At 49.0% G+C, this 19,446-nt stretch overlaps 1 protein-coding gene and 1 pseudogene across 2 annotated transcripts in view; both read left to right on the top strand.

The window, feature by feature from the left end:
* Positions 1 to 5,857: 5,857 nt before the first annotated feature.
* Positions 5,858 to 12,625, top strand: LOC307066626 (cytochrome P450 2A13-like; the record flags this gene model as incomplete). The annotated part of the gene is given in 13 exon segments (XM_079723841.1): positions 5,858 to 6,037; positions 6,327 to 6,431; positions 6,437 to 6,443; positions 7,349 to 7,402; positions 7,405 to 7,497; positions 7,746 to 7,906; positions 9,116 to 9,292; positions 10,475 to 10,598; positions 11,045 to 11,155; positions 11,158 to 11,231; positions 11,780 to 11,842; positions 11,846 to 11,921; positions 12,444 to 12,625. Coding segments are annotated over 13 exon segments (1,407 nt in total).
* A 4,557-nt stretch (positions 12,626 to 17,182) lies between these two features.
* The window catches only part of LOC307066867, a 15,799-nt pseudogene continuing 13,535 nt past the window's right edge, over positions 17,183 to 19,446 (top strand). The window contains exons 1-3 of the transcript in view: positions 17,183 to 17,201; positions 17,301 to 17,343; positions 17,661 to 17,751. The product of the transcript in view is annotated as an uncharacterized misc_RNA (transcript). The remainder of the gene's footprint in view (positions 17,202 to 17,300; positions 17,344 to 17,660; positions 17,752 to 19,446) is intronic.

Here is a 19,446-nt window from a genome sequence, read left to right as displayed (position 1 = left end):
GACTAACATCTCTGGACAGTGACAGCAAGAGTAGCCAGGTCTCTGATGGAAGGACAGGATAGTGTCGAAGGCTATGATGCAAGAAGAGAAGCCCAAGGGTTTGGGGTGACACCAGATGAGAAAGTTTTGAGAGAGTCAATATCCCCTTTATTTCCTTGGAGTAAATTCTTCTCAGAAATTAGGTGAATCAATTGTCTTTATACTTTCACTGGTAGGAAGAACACATCAGGATATATGAATCAGAGAGGACATTTTCTTTACTTTTTTTTGGCTTTTAAAAAGGTTTTATTTGGATATAATTCACATGTCATAAAATTCACCCACTTAAAGTGTATAATTAAATGTTTTTTGATACATTCATAGATAGGTGCAATCATCACTGTAGTCGATTTTGGAACATTTTCATCACCTCAGAAATAAACCTCATACCTTCTAGGTGTCACTTGCCTACTCTGTCACCCCACACCCCACCCTAAGCAACAACTAATCTACTTTCTATCTCTATAGGTTCTCTGTTCTTGACTTTCATATAAATGGAATCATGCAATATGTGGTCTTTTGTGACTGGCTTCTTTTGCCTAGCATAATGTTTTCAAGGTTCCTGCTAGTGACAGTATGTATCAGTACTTTATTCCTTTTTATGGCTGAATACAATTCAATTGTATGGATATACTATATTTTGCTTATCCATTTTTCTGTTAATGGATGTATTAGCTTGCTAAGACAGGTAGTTTCTTAGGTACCATATCAAAGCATCACAAACTGAGTGGCTTAAAAAAAAAAAAAACAGATGGGCTTCCCTGGTGGCGCAGTGGTTGAGAGTCCGCCTGCCGATGCAGGGGACATGGGTTCGTGCCCCAGTCCAGGAAGATCCCACATGCCACGGAGCGGCTAGGCCCGTGAGCCATGGCCGCTGAGCCTGCGTGTCCGGAGCCTGTGCTCCACAACGGGAGAGGCCACGACAGTGAGAGGCCCGTGTACCGCCAAAACAACAACAACAACAAAAATTCTTTCTTTTTTGAGTCTGCCTCCTTCATCCCTGTCATCTAGCAAACTTTCCCCCCTCTCTCTACTCCAAGACCTGACATTCTTCTGAGAAGGAGCTACTTCAGTGGCCATGGGCATGAGCTGTCCAAACAACCAGACAAAAGGAAACTTGACTTTGTTCTCTTCTTTGGACTTCTACTTCACTGCATTCCAACACTCCCACCAGCCCTACCCTAATCCTTGTCATCACTGAAATCTGAAACACAAACATGTCACTCCCTGACCAAACCCCTTGTTCTCCGGGCTCACTCACCATTTCACTGCCAATAGCCTGGATGGTAACACTGGTTGAGCAGGTCTTTGGTTAATGTTTCAAAGAATACAAAAACAATAAAAGGTCAAGTCTCCTCCCTATTAAGAGACCTTTTAAATATACATTTTCAACATTTTGGAATGTTTTGTTTCAGGCTTACAAGGAAGTTTTTCAAAAACCACAGGCTATCAAGGACAGTTTTCTGATGGTTCATAAAGAAGAAAAGGTGGAGCTTGGCAGTCTAGAGTGGTGGTGAAGAGCATGAAATTTAGAGTCAGTCACATGAGGCCATGTTCAGTCTCTACCTTTATTGCCTGTGAAACCCAAAGCAACTCACTTCCAACTCTTTGGACCGTACTTAACTCATTTGCAAAATGGGGATGACAAAACCAACACCATAGGCTTGCTATGAGGACTTTAATAAGATCACACTCATTAAAAATTTCACACAGTAAGATGCTAAGTTCAGTGAATGATATCACTATTGCAGTCTAGTATTTAAATTTAAAACAAAAAAACTAACTTAAGATTCTCATTTGGGGAATTCCCTGGCAGTCCAATGGTTAGGACTCCATGCTTTCACTGCCAAGGGTGCGGGTTCAGTCCCTGGTCAGAGAACTAAGATCCCACAAGCCACACGGTGTGGCCAAAAAAAAAAGATTCTCATTTGGAAATTTGTTGGAACTAGTTAGAGGCGGTGGTTTCTCAACACGGTGAATGTACCAAATGCCGCTGAACATTTTATGGTGTATAAATTACACTTCAATTTTTAATAAAAGATTCTCATTTGGACAGCGTCATACATTTCAGGCACACTTGTGGGCACGAGCCAGGTTTTTCCTAAGAGTTTTGGGTCAGGCTAGGGGGTAGAGGATAGAGAGTTAATTGATACGGTTGGGACAGGGAGCAGGGAGGTGTTACTGTGAAATATACCTGTTCTGTTCCATCCATCTCACATATCCAAGACCTGGCTTGGACTGCCCTGCTCTCTTCCCTTACCTGCGAACTCATCCCACAAGACCCAGTTCAAATGACATCTCCCCTACCAGGCCTTCCCAATCCTCAAACCTAAGTAGTAATTTATTACTAATAATTACTAATTAAAACTAATGGCATCATTGAGGACTTTAATTTATCCAGTTCTGCTCTCCCACTAGCCTAAGAAACCCCCAAGAGCAGGGACTATGCCATGGTTCAACATGTCCAAAGTTGAGCTCGTTTTCTCTTGCCTCAGACCTGCTCTTGACCTGTGTCCCCAAACCGATAAACAACACTACCATCTGTCCCCAACACTAGCCTCCTCCCTCACCACAGCAAAGTCAACATACAACCAAGTAAGAATTAGTTCTTCCTTCCATATCTTTCTCCAACCCACCCTCTCTCCCCATCCCCATGGTCCTGTCCTCTCTCACCTGTAGAAGTCACTTCCTCATCTCTCGGCTTATGGTCTCATCTCCAAAAATCTGAAGAATCTTTCTGAAACACAAATCTGACCATTTTGTTCCCCTGCTTAAAAGCCTTCTGTGACTCCCCGTAGCTTCAGGACAGAGTCTAAACTCCCCCAACCCAGTTGCATATGGTGCACCAGATCGGACACCTGCTCATGGCTCCAGACTCACCAGTGAACATGGCCCCAGATCTCTGTGCTCTAACAAGCTCTCAACCATGCTCCACCGGCCTCTGGCCTTTATACAAGCTGATTGCTCTGCCTGGAACTCTCCCTCCCAACTCTCCCTATCCTTCCATGGAAAAATTCCTACTGAGCCCTCTAGTGGTTTACCCAGAAGCTACAAGGTTGAATCAGGTGTCCCAGCCCTGAGCCCCGCCATCTTGACCTTGACCTTTCTGCCTGTGCCTCCTCATCCCAGCTCTGAGCCCTCTGCCTGTGCCCCCCCATCTTGACCTTGACCCCTCTGCCTGTGCCTTCTCATCCCAGCACTATTCATTCTGAGCTGTCATTGTCTGGTGACTGATCTGTCTGGCCCTCTGGAGTGAGAGCTCCTTGAGGGCAGGTCCCAGGGCTGTCTTGGTCACCCCTGTGGCCTCAACATCACCCAGCACAAGCTGGCATGAAGTAGTGGGTTCAGTAAACACTGGTTGAATGCCTCTATTAAAAGGCTTAAGAGCCTGGGGATAATACTGTGGGAAAGAGAATTTTCTGAGAAGAAGTTGACCCAATGGGAGTGACCTACCTCAGAATGTTCTCAGGACACATCTGTCCTATGGAAGTTTTTCTGCTTAGTATGACCCTTGAAGACTGAAGGAGGTAATATCCTGAAAAATAAGGGAACTATTTGTTTTTTTTTTAAGAAGGGAAATGGAGGGACTTCCCTGGCTGTCCACTGGTTAAGTATTCACCTTCCAATGCAGGGGGTGCGGGTTCGATCCCTGGTGGAGGAGGTAAGATTCCACATGCCTCACTGGCTAAAAAGCCAAAACATAAAACAGAAGCAATATTGTAACCAATTCAATAAAGACTTAGGGAAATGGAGCTGGGCCAGGTCCCTTGGAATCCAAACACAGACAGGAACAAGCAGATCTCAGAAATTCCCATGTTCACAACATGGCCTGCATGCCTACATACCACACCAGAATACACACACAAAAACATCCATACACTTATGTATAGTCACAAGTTGTACATGCACACACATAGATGTGAATACACAGTCTACGTGTTGGACCCAGAGACACACATGTAAATATCCCCCAACAGCCATATATCCCAAAGCATGTACTCATGTTACCCACAGGCAGAGGCAGAGATTGGCATGCATGCAGACACACTGGCAACGGACACATTCACATCCTGTCAGACACTCACACAGATGTGGACATATAGCCGTAAAGAGGTATGGATACTCACTTATGCACAAACACACACTGCACAAAGATGCATAAGTGATAGGAGTCCTGTAACTCTTTGTTCCGGCAATATTGGCCCTTTGAGTTTATCTTGTTCTTTGTTCTTGGATCACACCACACATACCTGGACTTAATCTTCACAGTTGGTGTTTACCAGGGGTAACCAACATTATTAAGGAAAAATGTCAGGGAGGGAAGAACAGCTTTCCTGGTGGCGCAGTGGTTGAGAGTCTGCCTGCAGATGCAGGGGACACGGGTTCGTGCCCCGGTCCGGGAAGATCCCATGTGCCGCGAAGCGGCTGGGCCCACGAGCCATGGCCACTGAGCCTGCGCATCCGGAGCCTGTGCTACGCAACGGGAGAGGCCACAACAGTGAGAGGTCCGCGTACCACAAAAAAAAAAAAAAAGACTCCTCTTTTCTCTACTCCCACTTTCAGCATCCCAGGGCCCCTCTCTGCTCCTGACACTGGAGTTTACCTGAATCTCTCCTGACATAGTTTTCTCTGTCTGCTATTAACAGCCCTGACACACCAGGAATCACACCTAACGGGGACTTCAGACACCCTCAGATACAACCTTCTCTTCCCAAATTGTCCCTTTCCACTGGTGGGGAAACCCAATCACAGGAAGGGGAAGTGGGTGCAGAGCAGGAGAGAAAGGGTTCACACGTGTGCCCCTTACCCACGCTCTGCTTTCTGTCCGCAGTGTACCCATATGTAAAATGGGAAACATCAATAATAATAATAATGGAAATGATACAATCAATGTAGTACGCTTCCCTAGGGATCCGGGTAGGGAACCATTGGGGCTCTCTGTGAATTCTAGTCCTTGAGACAGCTGGGATTTTTCAGTATCATACTGGTGTTTATTACTATTTCCAAACCCTGGCCAGTCCCCCTGCCAGCTGAGACCGTGAGTTACTCTTCTCCAGTTCTGTGGAAAGTTCCACGGAAGTGTAGCTATGGTCTTCTACCTCTTGTCCAACCACAGATAGTCAGTTCTCTGACCCTTATCCTGACCTCACTTTGAGGTCCCAATGAGAATTCTGGGAATCAAGAGGCAGCATTGGGTCCAAAGTAAAAGCAGGTCAACATCTGGGGTCAGATGCTGACTCCATCATCCAGCTGGACTCTCCTCCCAGGAACACCACATTCACAGCCTGGGGTCCTTTCTCACCTCAAGACCCTCAAACCCATTCCCTGGAATCTCCCCCCACTATGAGACCCTTCAACCTACATCTCTCCTCACCAAAAGACCCCCAAATCCACAGCCACACATCCTGTTTCATTTTAATACCCTTATATCCAGATCTTTGAATTCTTCTTTCCCAAGACCTCAAAATCCACCACTTTGGGGTCCCTTCTCACTCTGAGATCCCAAATCCAAAGCTTAGGGGCTCCCCCAAGCAAATATTCCAAAATCTTCAATTCTGGAACTTATCAACTGCCCTCCACAGCCTAGGGTAGTCCCCCCCGAGGGAACCACAAATTCCATATTGGGGACCACTCTCTGTTCATCTGATCTGAGGTCCCCCTCTGTCCCAAGGTAGGTGGGGAGCATAGTGGGGGGTATAGCTGGGAGGTGAAATGAGACAATTATGTAATCAGGACCAAAGTCGGCCCTTCTCTCCCAGGTAGTATAAAAGCAAACCATCCCAGACATCACCAACTGACTGTCACCCCCAGTGCCACCATGCTGGCCTCAGGGCTGCTTCCTGTGGCTTTGCTGGCCTGTCTGACTATACTGGTCTTGATGTCTGTCTGGCGGCAGAGGAAGCTCGAGGGGAAACTGCCTCCTGGACCCACCCCTTTGCCCTTCATCGGGAACTACCTGCAGCTGAACACCAAGCAGATGTACAACTCCTTCATGAAGGTGTCCCAAGGCAGAGAAATGGGTGGGATGGGATAGGGGTGGTGGCCTGCCCAGTTTGGTTGGGGCTTTGTGGCTGGGAATTGACAATGTTGGACCAGAGCCATAGGAAAGGAAAGGGGAGTTTTAAAGATTTAGTGTCAGGATCCTGGCCAGGAAAGACCACATCTTGGGATGTCCAGCTCCTTGACCGTCGGCACCTGTAGGGAAATGCATCTCGGTATGTGAGATATGGGTACCGGGCCAGTTCAGAGTAGAGGCTGCTCTAAACACTCCCACTCACCTCCGTCAGATCAGCGAGCACTATGGCCCTGTGTTCACAGTCCATAGGTGGGCTCTGGTGGACCAGGCTGAGGAATTCAGTGGACGAGGCAAGCAGGCTCACTTCAACTGGCTCTTCAAGGCTATGGTGAGGGGGACCTCAGAGCGGGGATGGAGCAGGGGGGTGTGGTCAGGCAGACTTGATGGCTTCGGTGTCCCCAGCCTTCTTCTCCTGACTTCCTCTGGCATTCTCTGTCCCCATTCCTGTTCCTTGGTGCCGCCCCCTCTGTCTCTAATTTGTCTTAGCATTTCTGCATCTCTATTTCTCCCTGCCTCTCTCTCCCCTATCTCCCTGTTCTCTTTCACTAGATGTCTCTTCTTTCTCTGTATCTCTTAGGAGCTCTTGGGACTTCTGCTTTGGAACCCTGGTCCTCTATCTCCATATGCCTTTTTAACTTTTTCTCCTTTTCAACTTCTGTGCTTCCCCAGGCTTCTCTCTCCTTCCCTCTCTCTCTTCTTTCTTAGTCTTAGAATCTCACATTATTTCTGTTGCAAAATCCCCAGGCCTCCATCTCCTGGTAACAGTCTCTCCTCCTCCCAGACCCTCTCTGTTTCTCTCTGCTTATTTTTCTCTCTTCTCCAGCTCAGTTTTAGAATCCTTCACAACTGTTATATCCGCCTCCCAGATCTCCAAGTATCTCACTTCCCCTCCTTCCCTCCTCTGTCTCTTTCTCTTCCTGTGAGTGTCTCTGTATCTTTTCTCGGTGTATCTTTCCTGCCTCTCTCCTGATTCTGTTCCTGCAACTCGGTCTCTATCTCTTTCTGCGTTTCTCTGAGTTGCATGTCTCTCTCTGTCTCCGTCTCTCTCTTTCTCCCCCGCCCAACCCCTCTCTCCCTCCCTTGCTTCCTCCCACCCTCTTTCCCTCCCTCCCCACCCCTCCCCTCCCCGCTCAATCTCCCACTCGCTCTCTCTCTGCCCATCTTTCTCTCGCTCTCCGGGCCAGGCGGCCGGTCTGGGCCTGCCCCGCCCCGACTCCTAAGCTCCCTCTGCAGGCTTGGCATTGGGCAGCTGGGAGCGCGCCGAGCAGCTCCGGCGCTTCTCCATCACCCACGGCGGGACTTGAGCGTGGGCAAGCGCGGACTCGAGGAGCGCATCCAGGGGGAGGCGGACTTCCTCATCGAGGCCTGCCGGGGCACGCGCGGTGCGTGGGTGGACCCCGGAGCGTGCGAGGGGGAGGAGGAGGAAGACAGCCGGCACCGACACACGCATCCTGGCCCCGGAAGGGGTCCAGGTTGGGCGAAGGCGTCCGGCCTCCCAGCTCTGGGGTCTGAGGCTGGAAGCCTGGCTCAGCACTTCCGTGCCCTCCTCAAATTCGCAGACTGGCATCAGACCGCCAAGCTGACTCTCCCCCAGATCCCTGTCTCTCCCTAACCCCACCCCATCCCCCAGGCGCCTTCCTCCATCCCACCTTCTTCCTGAGCCGAACCGTCTCCAGTGTCATCAGCTCCATCGTCTTCGGGGGCCGCTTTGACTACGAGGACAAAGAGTTCCTGTCACTGCTGCGTATGATGCTGGGAAGCTTCCAGTTCACAGCTACGTCTACCGGCCTGGTACCCTGTCCCAGCCTGGCTCTGCCATGCCTCTACCTCAACCTGCCAACTGCCCCTCCACACCAAGACAGGTGCCCCAAACTCCCATACTCCCACAGACAGGATCCCCTCAAAACCAGCCCCCCACTCTCGGACAACTGAACAGTTGCACCAGAACCCGGGACAGGTGCCCAATGCTCAGTCTCCAAGCACACCTGGATATCTCAAAAGATGCTCCCCCCACCAAAAAAAAAAAAAAAAAAAAAGAATGAAAAAAAATAGACACTGCAGGCAAGATACATGTGCTCAACCCAGCTTTCTCTTCTCACCAGCACAGGTGTCCTCACCCCAACTTACCTTAATATCTAACAGATGCTCCCTTTTAAGATATTCTATCTTTCCATCTGAATTTCTTAACACCTGGACAAGAGATCACCTCAGCCCACTTCCTGACTACCTGAACACCTGGTGCCGGAAATTCAGCCCACCAAAATCCTTTATTATCTACACAGGTGTCCCAAACCAGTCCACTAGAATATCTAGATAGTGCCCGCTACCCAGTTTGCTTAAATAAGTCAACATTTAGACAGGTACCCCAAACCAAGACCCCTAAACATGTAAACACCTGGACAGATTGTTCCCCAAACACCCAAATAAGTGTCTTCCAGCCCAGCTCACTCAAATACCTACAGAAGTGCCCCCTATTGGTCCATTTGAATATATGAACACCTGAACAGGTATCTCCCTGCTTTAACACCTGCACAGCAGCCCCACTTTAATACCTTAACACCTGTACAGAAGCCCCCAATCCAGATTCCCTAAATATCCACACAGTTGTTTCCAACTGAGACCACCTGAATGCCTAAACACTTAGGTGACCCCCCCTTCCAAGTCCCACCTAAATAGCTAAGCACCTGGACAGGTGTCTCCCAACCCAACCTCACCTGAATATATGAACACCAGATGTATGCTCCAATCCAGCATCACCTGAACATCTGAAACCTGGATATGTGTCCCAGTCCATCTCACTTTAATTCTTGGACAGGGTCCCTCACACTTAACTCATGTGAAGACTTAGATATCTATTCCCATCCAGCCCCATCGAAATACCTAAACATCTGGGTAGGTGCCTTTAACCCAGTGCCTTCCTTGCCCTGCGACAGGTCCGACTCCCATTGGGTCCTGAGCACTGACAGCTGTCCTTCTCTTCCCTTCTCTCCCCACTCTCAGCTCTGTGAGATGTTCTACTCAGTGACGAAACACCTGCCAGGGCCCCAGCAACAGGCATTTAAGGAGCTGCAGGGGCTGGAGGACTTCATAGCCAAGAAGGTGGAGCAGAACCAATGCGCTCTGGATCCCAACTCCCCATGGTACCTCACTGACTCCTTCTTCATCCGTATGCAGGAGGTACACGCCAGCAGCCAGTAAGGAGAGGTCCAAAGCCAAGCAGAGGGAAAGCAGGCTGGGGGAGGTGGAGAACAGAGGCCCATTGAAATCATCCCCCATCCTAATAATTCTCACAATCCCAATTATAACTAACCATCACTGTTCCATCTCCTGAGCCCTTGTCCACAGGCAGGACTTGTGCATGCAAATCGTAATTTCTACAACACTGGCATGTGCCAGGCACTAATTTAAGTGCTTTACGGTATCCACCTATTTAGCACGCATGACAGCTCTTGGAGTAGGCTCTCTATTATGACCCCGATTTTACAAATGAGGAAACTGAGGCCCAGAGAGTATAAGTGCCCAGTCTGAGGTCACACAGTGAGGAAGCAGTGGACCCTAGCTCAGACCCTTCTCTGACTCTAAGGCTGGTGCTTTTCACCACCATGCACTCACCTTTCGTTCCCTGCTGTCAGATACACCTGTGCGGACAGGTGACCTGGCTTTAACTATGCAACAGTGGAGGGTCCCCACCCCCACCTGGATGTCAGTCTCCCTTCTATGATGAAAGGAGATGGGACTTTATGGAGTCTGAAGTTCAAGGTGAAAGGGTCCAGGGAGGGATTTCTCCATAGTAAGCGTCAATACTTTTACTGAAGGAATATGATGCTGTTGCTTAAAATTCTGCATCTGTGTCTCAGAAAATGTGTCTCTCTTTAACACTCTCATTCTGTCATGCCATCTCTCTGTCCCTCTTTCTCACTCACTGCCTCTATCTATCCCTCTGTTTCTAAATATTACTACCATTTAAAAAATGACAACTAAGCTGATAATTAAAGGACAAATAAATAGTCAGCTGGCAAAGAGTGTGAGGAGGGCATTTTGGGGTAAAGCCTGCAGCCTGGGCAAAGGCCTGGAGGCCCGGAGAGAGCCTGGCAGAAATAGAGTCCCTCGGACTTCCCTGGTGGCGCAGTGGTTAAGACTCCACACTCCCGCTGCAGGGGACACAGGTTCGATCCCTGATCGGGGAAGTTCTGCATGCCCCAAGGTGGGGCCAAAAAAAAAAAAAAAAGACTAAGAAATAGAGTCTCTCTTCCCACCTTTGGTCTGGATCTAAAAGAGGCAGGTCCAAAAGGAAAACCCCCAGAAGGGCCCTGAGATTGTGGGGGAGTGGGCTCGGCCTTAAGCCCTCTCTCCACGCAGGAGAAGGACCCTAACACGGAGTTCTACTTGAAGAACCTGGTGCTGACCACACTGAACCTCCTCCTTGCAGACACTGAGATGGTCAGCACGACCCTGCTGCTCATGAAGTACCCAGCTGGGGAGGGTAAGCCTGGAGGGGGCAAGGAAGTGGGGGCCACAGACCCTCAAAATTCCTCTAAGCCCGCTGAAACGGCCCCACCTCTCCCAGGTCCCTGGACCCTCAGACATGCCCTGCTATCCAGCGACAAGGTGTTATTCGCTGATAGGCACCAGCCAAATTTCACCAGCTGTTGAAATATTGAAAATATCTGAACTGATCGGTGTATAGTTCCCACACTGAACCAACCAAGTGCCCACTGCCTGCTCCTCCAGACCATCCCCCAAGACTCTCCCCTTGCACCTCCCCTGTGATTTTGGCAGGACCAGGTGAGCAAGACCCTGCACCAACAGTGCCTATGGCTTGAATGTTCTATGTCCATGTCACACGTGGATGTCATGCATGTTGTACCTACTTGGACCTACTGCCCTGAGTCCTCACAATAGCTAAACACGTTCTCCCTCCTCCCCAAGCCAAAACCCATGAGGAGATTGACCACGTGGTTGGCAAGAACCATCAGCCCAAGTTCAAGGACGGAGCCAAGATGCCCTACACAGAGGCGGTGATCCACGAGATCCAGACATTCTGAGACATGATCCCATGGGCCCGGCCCACAGAATCACCAAGGATACCGAGTTTCCAGACTTCCTCCTCTCCAAGGTGCTGCCCCACCCAGCCTAAAGGGATCTCCAACCCACTCCCTGTGACTCCGCACCCCGTTCCCCTTAGAAGCTTCCCAGCCCCTGTCCCACTGCCTCAAAGACTTTCCCAACTACCGTGTCCCTTCCACCTTCCCACTCAGAGACTCCTGAATCCCATATCTCCCCAGACCTCTTGCCTCAGGGAATATGAACCCTATGTCCCCCCAAAATTCTTGTCTCAAGAGACGTAACCTCCTTGTTCCCCCAACCTCCCGCCTTGGGAGACATGAACTGCATGTCTGTGAAACCTTCTGCCCCGGGAGACACAGAGCCCATGTTCCTCAAACTTCCCTTCTCAGGGCACATGAGCCCCATGGCTGCCAAACTTCCTGTCTCGGGACCATGAATCTCATGTCCCCCAAAGCTCCTCCCTCAGAGGACCCCAACTCCCATGCCTCCCATTTCCCTTCACCTAGGTCACACAAATTCCCCCTCCACCCCCAGGTGCTTTCAGCACACCCATCCCCCACTCCACCTTATCAAAGTCCCCTCCCTCCTCCCAGCCAGGGCGCCAAAGTGTTCCCTATGCTGGACTCCATGCTGAGAGACCCCAAGTTCTTCTTCAACCCATGAGATTTCAACCCCCAGCACTTCCTGGTTGAGAAGGGGCTGTTTAAGAAGAGTGATGCTTTTGTGCCCTTCTCCATCGGTAAAACACACTGCCAAGCCAACACCAACAGGGGCCTCCTTCACCTCTAAGGTGTAACCTATTATCTTTCTCCAACTTGGAAGTCCTTCTTACCATATACCCTGGAGCCAACCAGCTGCAACCCCCATACTACCAAGAACCTGGGCCCAGGCAAAAGAAAAGGGATGATTGTACCCATTTTCAGAGATGGGGAATATCATGGCCCAGAGTGAGTCAGAGATTTGTCCAAGGTCACTTAAATTCTTCAGATTCCTAGAAAGGCGATGGCATAGCAGGTATATTTGAGTGTGTATTTGAGGAGAAGGGGCACCTAAAGTTCCAACTGCTACAGTCTGTTTTGTTCACCCCACCCCATGTTCTAGGGAAATAGGCTCAGAGAGGAGTAGCAACTTCTCTGTAAGTCTCTCAGGCCTCGCTATTCCAGCCCATCCTCCCTGGGAGAATACAGCTGGGGGTCGGTAGTGGGGTCAAGGTAGCAATGAAAACAAGCCTCACCTCCATGCCTCCCCCCTATTCCTTCAGGAAAGCAGTACTGTTTCGGAGAAGGCCTGGCTAGAATGGAGCTCTTTCTCTTCCTCACCACCATCATGCAGAACTTCCACTTCAAGTCCCCACAGTCGCCCCAGGACATCGACGTGTCCCCCAAACACGTGGGCTTTGTCACCATCCCACAAAACTACACCATGAGCTTCCTGCCCCGGTGAGCCAGGGCTGTGCCAGGGTGGGGCTGGTGAGAGGAGCAAATGGGGGAGGGAGGGGCCGGGCTAAGGATGGGGGGATGATGGATGGGGGTCAGAGGAAGGAAGGGGCAAGGTGGATAGGAGAGGAAGAAACAAATGAACTCTGTTCACCTTGCTAGAGGTGGGTTGAGAGGAAAAGAAACCTTATACTATACTTTGAATAATAGTAACAATAACAGATATTATTTATTGAGCAAGTACACTGTGTCAGCTCTATGCTAAAAGCGTCATATACTCACCTCACGTAATGCTCACAAACCTATGTCACGGGGAACAGTATTCATGCCCATTTTACAGGTAACAAAGATGAGGTCCCGAGAGTTTAAGTCTCTATCTGAGGTCCCACAGAACACAAGTAAGTACTCAGCAAGTACATGAACACAGATCTGTAGAGGGATGGCCATACTTAGCCCACAGTCGTTTAGGGGGATTCTTAAAAAGCACCCCTTCCTCAAGTGAAAAAACAACAACATATCATACTATTACACAACCTGAACAGCTCTGTCCAGGAGATTTTTTCCAGAGCCCTGACAGGCAGCTGACCTGGCTTCACTACACACTTGCCCACACCCTTGCCCACTCGTGCACACTTTGGATGCCAGAGCATATTTCGTGCCCACCACCAGATAAGGCTACTGTGTCCAATCAGAGTCAGGCCTGGGGACAGGAGTCAGACTTCTTAATGAAATGGGTGGGAGAGAGAAACACTTTCAGAGGAAATGCCAGGAGAAGTTTGGTAGCAGCACAGTCATGTCTGTGTGTGTGCATGTGTGTGCGCATGTGTGTGTGTGTGCGCACGTGTGCATGCAGGCATTCGAGTATATGATTGCATGTTCTCCTGAGTGTATACAGGAAGTCATATTTCCTATGAGTTTCTGAAGGTGGGGCTCTCTCTGGTGGATCTGGGATCTGTGAGCGTCTGAATCACCTGCTTACTCTCAGATAAGTTAGCGTATGTTCCCTTAGAAGTGGCATCCTTCAGCATTGCATAATCTGAACATTCATACACTTCAGCTTTAGATCTTTGTGTTAGATCTAGAGTTAGATCTAACCTTAGATCTAAATGCTACACAGATCCACAAAACTTGCCACACTTGAAGGACCAGTGATTGAGGTCAAGTGAGAGGAAATCTGGTCCTTTGAACGCTGCAAGTTTCATAACAGGCTATGATTCTCAAGTTTCTCAATTTCCATCATCTGTGTTTGGCAACTTGGTTTCCACAAATTGGCTGCTTCCTACTCATTGGAGGGAAATAAGGATCCACAGGGTCACACTCTTTATTATTACAAACACACTATTTAACAATCCAGAGTCAGAATCAAACTTTATCCATCCCTGTGCATGTCACTTTAAGAGGTTTCTAGAAACCTCACCTAGGGGAATCTTAGAATTGTGGCATAACTAAACGGTTGAATCTTGGAACTGCAGAGTCCACAATTCATAATCTTGGAATCTCGGATTCCCAGAACCTTAGACTCAGAACATTTGAATTACTGATGCTTGGAACTCTTGATGCTTAGAATTTTAGCATCAGAGTTTCCTTTGCCCACATCCTTGGGAACTGCATTCCCAGCCCCTCTGGTGGCAAACGTCAGATCTCCAAGCTGAAAGTTCCTTCTGAGAAAGAGTCAAGAGAGGAAAGGAGGGGCTGGAACTAGCTGGGTTCTGCCATTGAGGCATATCTCCAGGGGAAGATAGAGTGGCTAGTAAGTCTTTGCCCAGCAAGAAGGGAGACGAGAGGGAAGAGGGAACAAGTATTAATCTCCAGAGTCCTCAAACTTACACCTGAAAAGGGAAAAGCAGGAGTCCATCAAGGCATTACCAAAGGTGCCAAGAGAAGTCACATTCTAGCCACCGATGCCTCGATCTCACCTGTCCAGATAGGGCAGTCTCAGCTTTGTTGCTCTGGAAGAGCCAGTGACCCAGCCCAGCAAAGAGACAGTGCTGGGGCGGAGATGTTAACAGGAGCCCTGGATTCTGGTCCAGGCTTTGCTGCTAACTCTTTGGGCCTTCCTGAGTCTCTCATCTGTCTCCTTCCTCACAGGAATTATTTGAAGATTGAAACATAGCCTGGTGTTGAGCTTTAAAACTCAGTGGCTGCAGGAACGGGAGGATGACAGTGGCGATGTTTCTGGGTAGCTTGTTTTTCACTGCTCTCTTCTACCAAAACAAGAATCCTGCTCTTGCCATAATGACAGGCACAAGTAGCATGTGTGGAGTGCCTGCTATGTGCCAGGCACTGTGCTGAGCCCCTTGTATGAGTTTCCTAGAACTGCCAGACCAAAGTATCACAAGCTGGGTGGCTTACACCAACAGAAATGTATTGTCTCAGAGTTCTGCAAGCTAGATCCCAAATCAAGGTGTCAGCGGGGCCGTGCTCCCTCTGAAACCTGTAGGGGAATCCTTCCTTGCCTCTTCTTAGCTTCTGGTTTGCAGCTCTTGGTCTTTGGAGTTGCTTGGCTTGCAGCTGTGTAATTCCAGACTCTGCCTTTGTCATCACATGGTGTCCTTGTGTTTGTCTCTCTTCACATGGCCATCTTTTTTTTTTTTTTTTTAATTTTATTGGAGTATAGTTGATTTACAATGTTGTGTTAGTTTCAGGTGTAGGAAAAAGTGAATCAGTTATGCATATACATATATCCACTCTTTTTTAGATTCTTTCCCCATATAGGCCAATACAGAGAGTATTGAGTAGAGTTCCCTGTGCTATACAGTAGGTCCTAATTATTTATCTATTTTACATATAGTAGTGTGTATATGTCAATCCCAATCTCCCAATTTATCGCTCTCCCCTTTTCCCCCTGGTAACCATAAGTTTCTTTTCCACATCTGTGACTCTATTTCTGTTTTGTAAATAAGTTCATTTGTACCATTTTTTTTTAGATTCCACATATAAGCGATATCATATGATATTTGTCTTTCTCTGTCTGACTTAGTTCACTTAGTATGATCATCTCTAGGTCCATCCATGTTGCTTCAAATGACACTATTTTGTTCTTTTTTACTGGTCATCTTTTTATAAGCATACCAGTCATACTCCAGGATGACTTCATCTTAACTAATTATATCTTCAGTGATTCTTTTTCCAAATAAGATCACGTTCTGAGGTACTGGGAGTTCCGACTTTAGAGTACCTTCTCGACAGTTCAATCCATAACGCCACTTATGCATGCACTCATTCAACCAAATAAAGTGTCTGCGAGGTGAGTCTATGATGATCCTTGTTACAAATGAGCACACGGACTCAGAGGAAGGTTAAAGAATCTGCCTAGGGCTTCCCTGGTGGCGCAGTGGTTAAGAATCCGCCTGCCAATGCAGGGGACACGGGTTCGAGCCCTGGTCCGGGAAGATCCCACATGCCGCAGAGCAACTAAGCCCGTGCGCCACAACTACTGAGCCCGCGTGCCACAACTACTGAAGCCTGCATGCCCAGAGCCTGTGCTCCACAACAAGAGAAGCCACCGCAATGAGAAGCCCGCGCACCGCAACGAAGAGTAGCCCCAGCTCGCCGCAACTAGAGAAATCCCTCACATAGCAATGAAGACCCAACACAGCCAAAAAATTATTTATTTATTTATTTATTATTTTAAAAAAAGAATTTTCAAATAGGGAAAGCTAGAATGGACCGTGTGTTAGATCGAAAGCAGAGATATCAATATGAATTGTTTTTGAGAGAGAAAGAGAGAGAGCTCTCCAAGTTTTGTCCACTGAGAGGGCCAATAAGGAAGGATATCCCACTAGCAATAAGCCCAGCTAATACCCAGATCTCGGTTTCTAAATACCATCTTCCAATAAAAGGAATCAGGACTCTTTAGAGAAGTGGTTGATTCCAGGGCTGGAACAGGGGAAATATAAAAACATGTATGGGAATTCCCTGGCGGTCCAGTGGTTAGGACTCTGTGCTTCCATTGCAGGGGCCATGGGTTTGATCCTTGGTCGGGGAACTAAGATCCCGCAAGCCGGAAGGCGCATATGTGGCTCAGATTCTGGTAGGTGAGTGAGCACAGTGGTGGAGAAGGAGCTAATTCTCTTCCGATTGCCATTTTCTCTATGGGATAAGAAATGGGACCACCAGCAGAGTGATGTGGAAGGAAAGGGTCATGAAGGTTTGAGGGAGCAGGGAAAAGTGTAACAGTTGGGGCTCAAGGAGAGGCTAATTAGAGATGAGGAAGGTTCAGCTGCCCTTGGTGTGTTTCAGTTTCTCCACCAGCGTTTCCCAACTGGGTTGGACTTTGCCCCCAAGTGGACATTAAATAATGACTGGAGTCATTTTTGATTTTTTACAGCTGGGCGGAGGTCTGCTACTGACATCTAGTGGGTAGACACCAGAGATACTGCTAAACATCCTACCACTCATAAGACAGTCCCCCCACCCAAAAAGAATGATTTAGCCCAAATGTCAATAGTGCCAAGGTTAAGGAAACTCACAATACATCCCTCCCTACCCCACGTTCCCTCAGTGGCAGGAGAGTAAGTCACACCACCGGAAGAACTCAAAGCCCCTTAAAACTCCCCTCCTCATGAACCCCAAGTTCCCCAGTAAGGCAGTCCCATCAGGCGCCTCCCAACCCAGTTCTAGGGTCGGGGAAATGTCACTTATGGGGTTCAGGTAGACCCAGTACTGCTCCCTTCCCCCAGAAGTAGGGGTAGATGTCAAGGGAAACCAGAAATACATGATCCCGTAATCAAGCCTTCACCCCTCTTCCAGGACCTGCCCTAACCTGCCTTTCTGGGGCTTAAATAATAGCATGGGCCCCACCTCCATCCCAACATATGCCTGGGACTGGGGTGTCAAATCCCCCAGAACCTCCAAGCACTTCCTCCCCTGCCCCCATGGGAAAACAACCATCGTGTCCACCAATGGACCTGGGGGGTCACCAACATCTCCACCTGGCCTCCCAGACCCTTGACCTCTGGGGCTCTCTCCCCCACCCTAAGCTCCAGGAACTGGAGTCCTAGCCCAACTCCAGGATTTTGCAATCTGCCCTTCTGACCTAGCAAGGAGTTGAGTAACTGTGGCCAGTTTCTGGGGCGGGAGCCAAGAGCAGACAGAGCTGGTGGGGAGCTTAAGAGAGCCTCGGAGGTGGAGGTGAGGCAGGAGGTAAATGCCCCCCCACCCCAGGGTAAAGCAATTGGAGATTTGTTCCCTGTGGACCAATACTCCAAGACAAGCATAGCAGGACAATCGAGGGAGGAGGCTGGGCCCTACCCAGATAGAAGATAAGAGACCACTTATTTCTCATTCTCTAAGTCAGGAGACCTCCCCGGCTACACATGCACAAAAAAGCTCCTTCGAGGTCAAAAAAGGAGGGGATGCCATCCCATAGTAAGTGATGCTAACTACCCACAGACCTCTTCGGTAGAATCCAGCTTGGCTAAGAGATGCGCACGCACACATGGCAGTGTCCTGAGATAAACAATACGGACTCTGAGCCAGGCAAATCAAAATGATTGGCCAAAGGAAACCTGGAAGAAATAAATCATTTAAACTGCCACAAGGGCGTGACTCTCTCTCTGAGTCTGCCCATGTGTCTATCCACACGTACTGTACTTTTCTCTCCTAATAAATACTTTACTTGTTTCACTACTTTCCGTCTTTGTGGGAATGCTTTTCTGCAAAGCCGAAGGGCCAGGGGCCTTGTCACTGACCAGTGGTCTATGGCTAGGATTTGGTGATCTCGCCACCGCGACCCGACCACAATCACTGGCCGGGAACTGAAACCCTGCTTCAAGCTGCTGCAAGGCCAAGGCCACCAGAGATCAGAGGTGTACGTGGGCAGTAGCGGGGGTACCATTCACGTCTGAGGTCCTTTCTCCTGAGGCTTCTGCCTGCCCCGCCCTTCTCCCAAATCCTCCTTCAACCTGAGCCTGGTGTCAGTCCTGTCCACTGCAGTCCAGCTCTTGGAGGTGTGAGAGACAGAAAGAAAAAGAGACAGGGAGACACCCAGACAATCAGGAGAAGATGGTGGCTGAGAAAGATTACAGGGAGAAAGCAGCAGAGAGAAAGAGAAAGGGCACAAAGAGAATTAGAGATGGAATAGAGGGTGAAAGATAGAGACCCAGAGACACAAAGGGAGAGAGAATGAGAGAGACAGAGATATAAAAAGAGACAAAAAGTTTCAGAAGCAGAAGCAAAGAGAAACGCATACAGAATTTCAGAGACAAACTGCAAGAGACAGAAAAGGGTCAGAAGAGTTCTGAAATTGGGTCCCCAGAGAATGAGAAAACTTCTGCCCAGGACAGAGATCCTGCCCCCATCCTTGCCCCTTCATTTTGCCAGAGCTCTGTAACCCCAGACCTGACCCAGAACCAGATCCAGGGTCTCCAGTGGCAAAAAATGGAGAAGACTTCACCCCAATCCAGGGCAAATGAACACCACTGGCCACAGTGAGAAGAGCTGAGGTGAGCCTATAGGAGGGGGAGGTGGGGTTCCCAAGGAACCCACTCAAGGCATCATTGCAGCTGGCTGTGAGCCCCGGACCCATGCAAATAATGCAGGAAGATGGGAGGGATTAAAAGTCACTGGGAGAACTAGGAAAAAGGGGGGCAAGGTGGTGTGGACAGAGATGATTTAAGAGCAGCCCCTACCCCCAGACACATTCAGAGCTCCTGAGCACACATCTGGAGCAGCCACTGCCAGTCGGACCAGACCCTCCAGAACACACCTCAGCTGTCCCAACAGCTCAACAGGTAAAGGGCAGATCACAGAGGAGGGGGTAGCTCTTAAGAGAGGGGTCAATGGCTCCATCTCCCTGTCTCTGAGATTGGCTGGGGTCTCCCTTGT

Source organism: Hyperoodon ampullatus (genome assembly GCF_949752795.1).
Source record: "Hyperoodon ampullatus genome assembly, chromosome: 18".
Taxonomy (NCBI): domain Eukaryota; kingdom Metazoa; phylum Chordata; class Mammalia; order Artiodactyla; family Ziphiidae; genus Hyperoodon; species Hyperoodon ampullatus.
The sequence above is the reverse complement of the archived record's forward strand: the minus strand, read 5'-3'. Positions and strand labels throughout refer to the sequence as shown.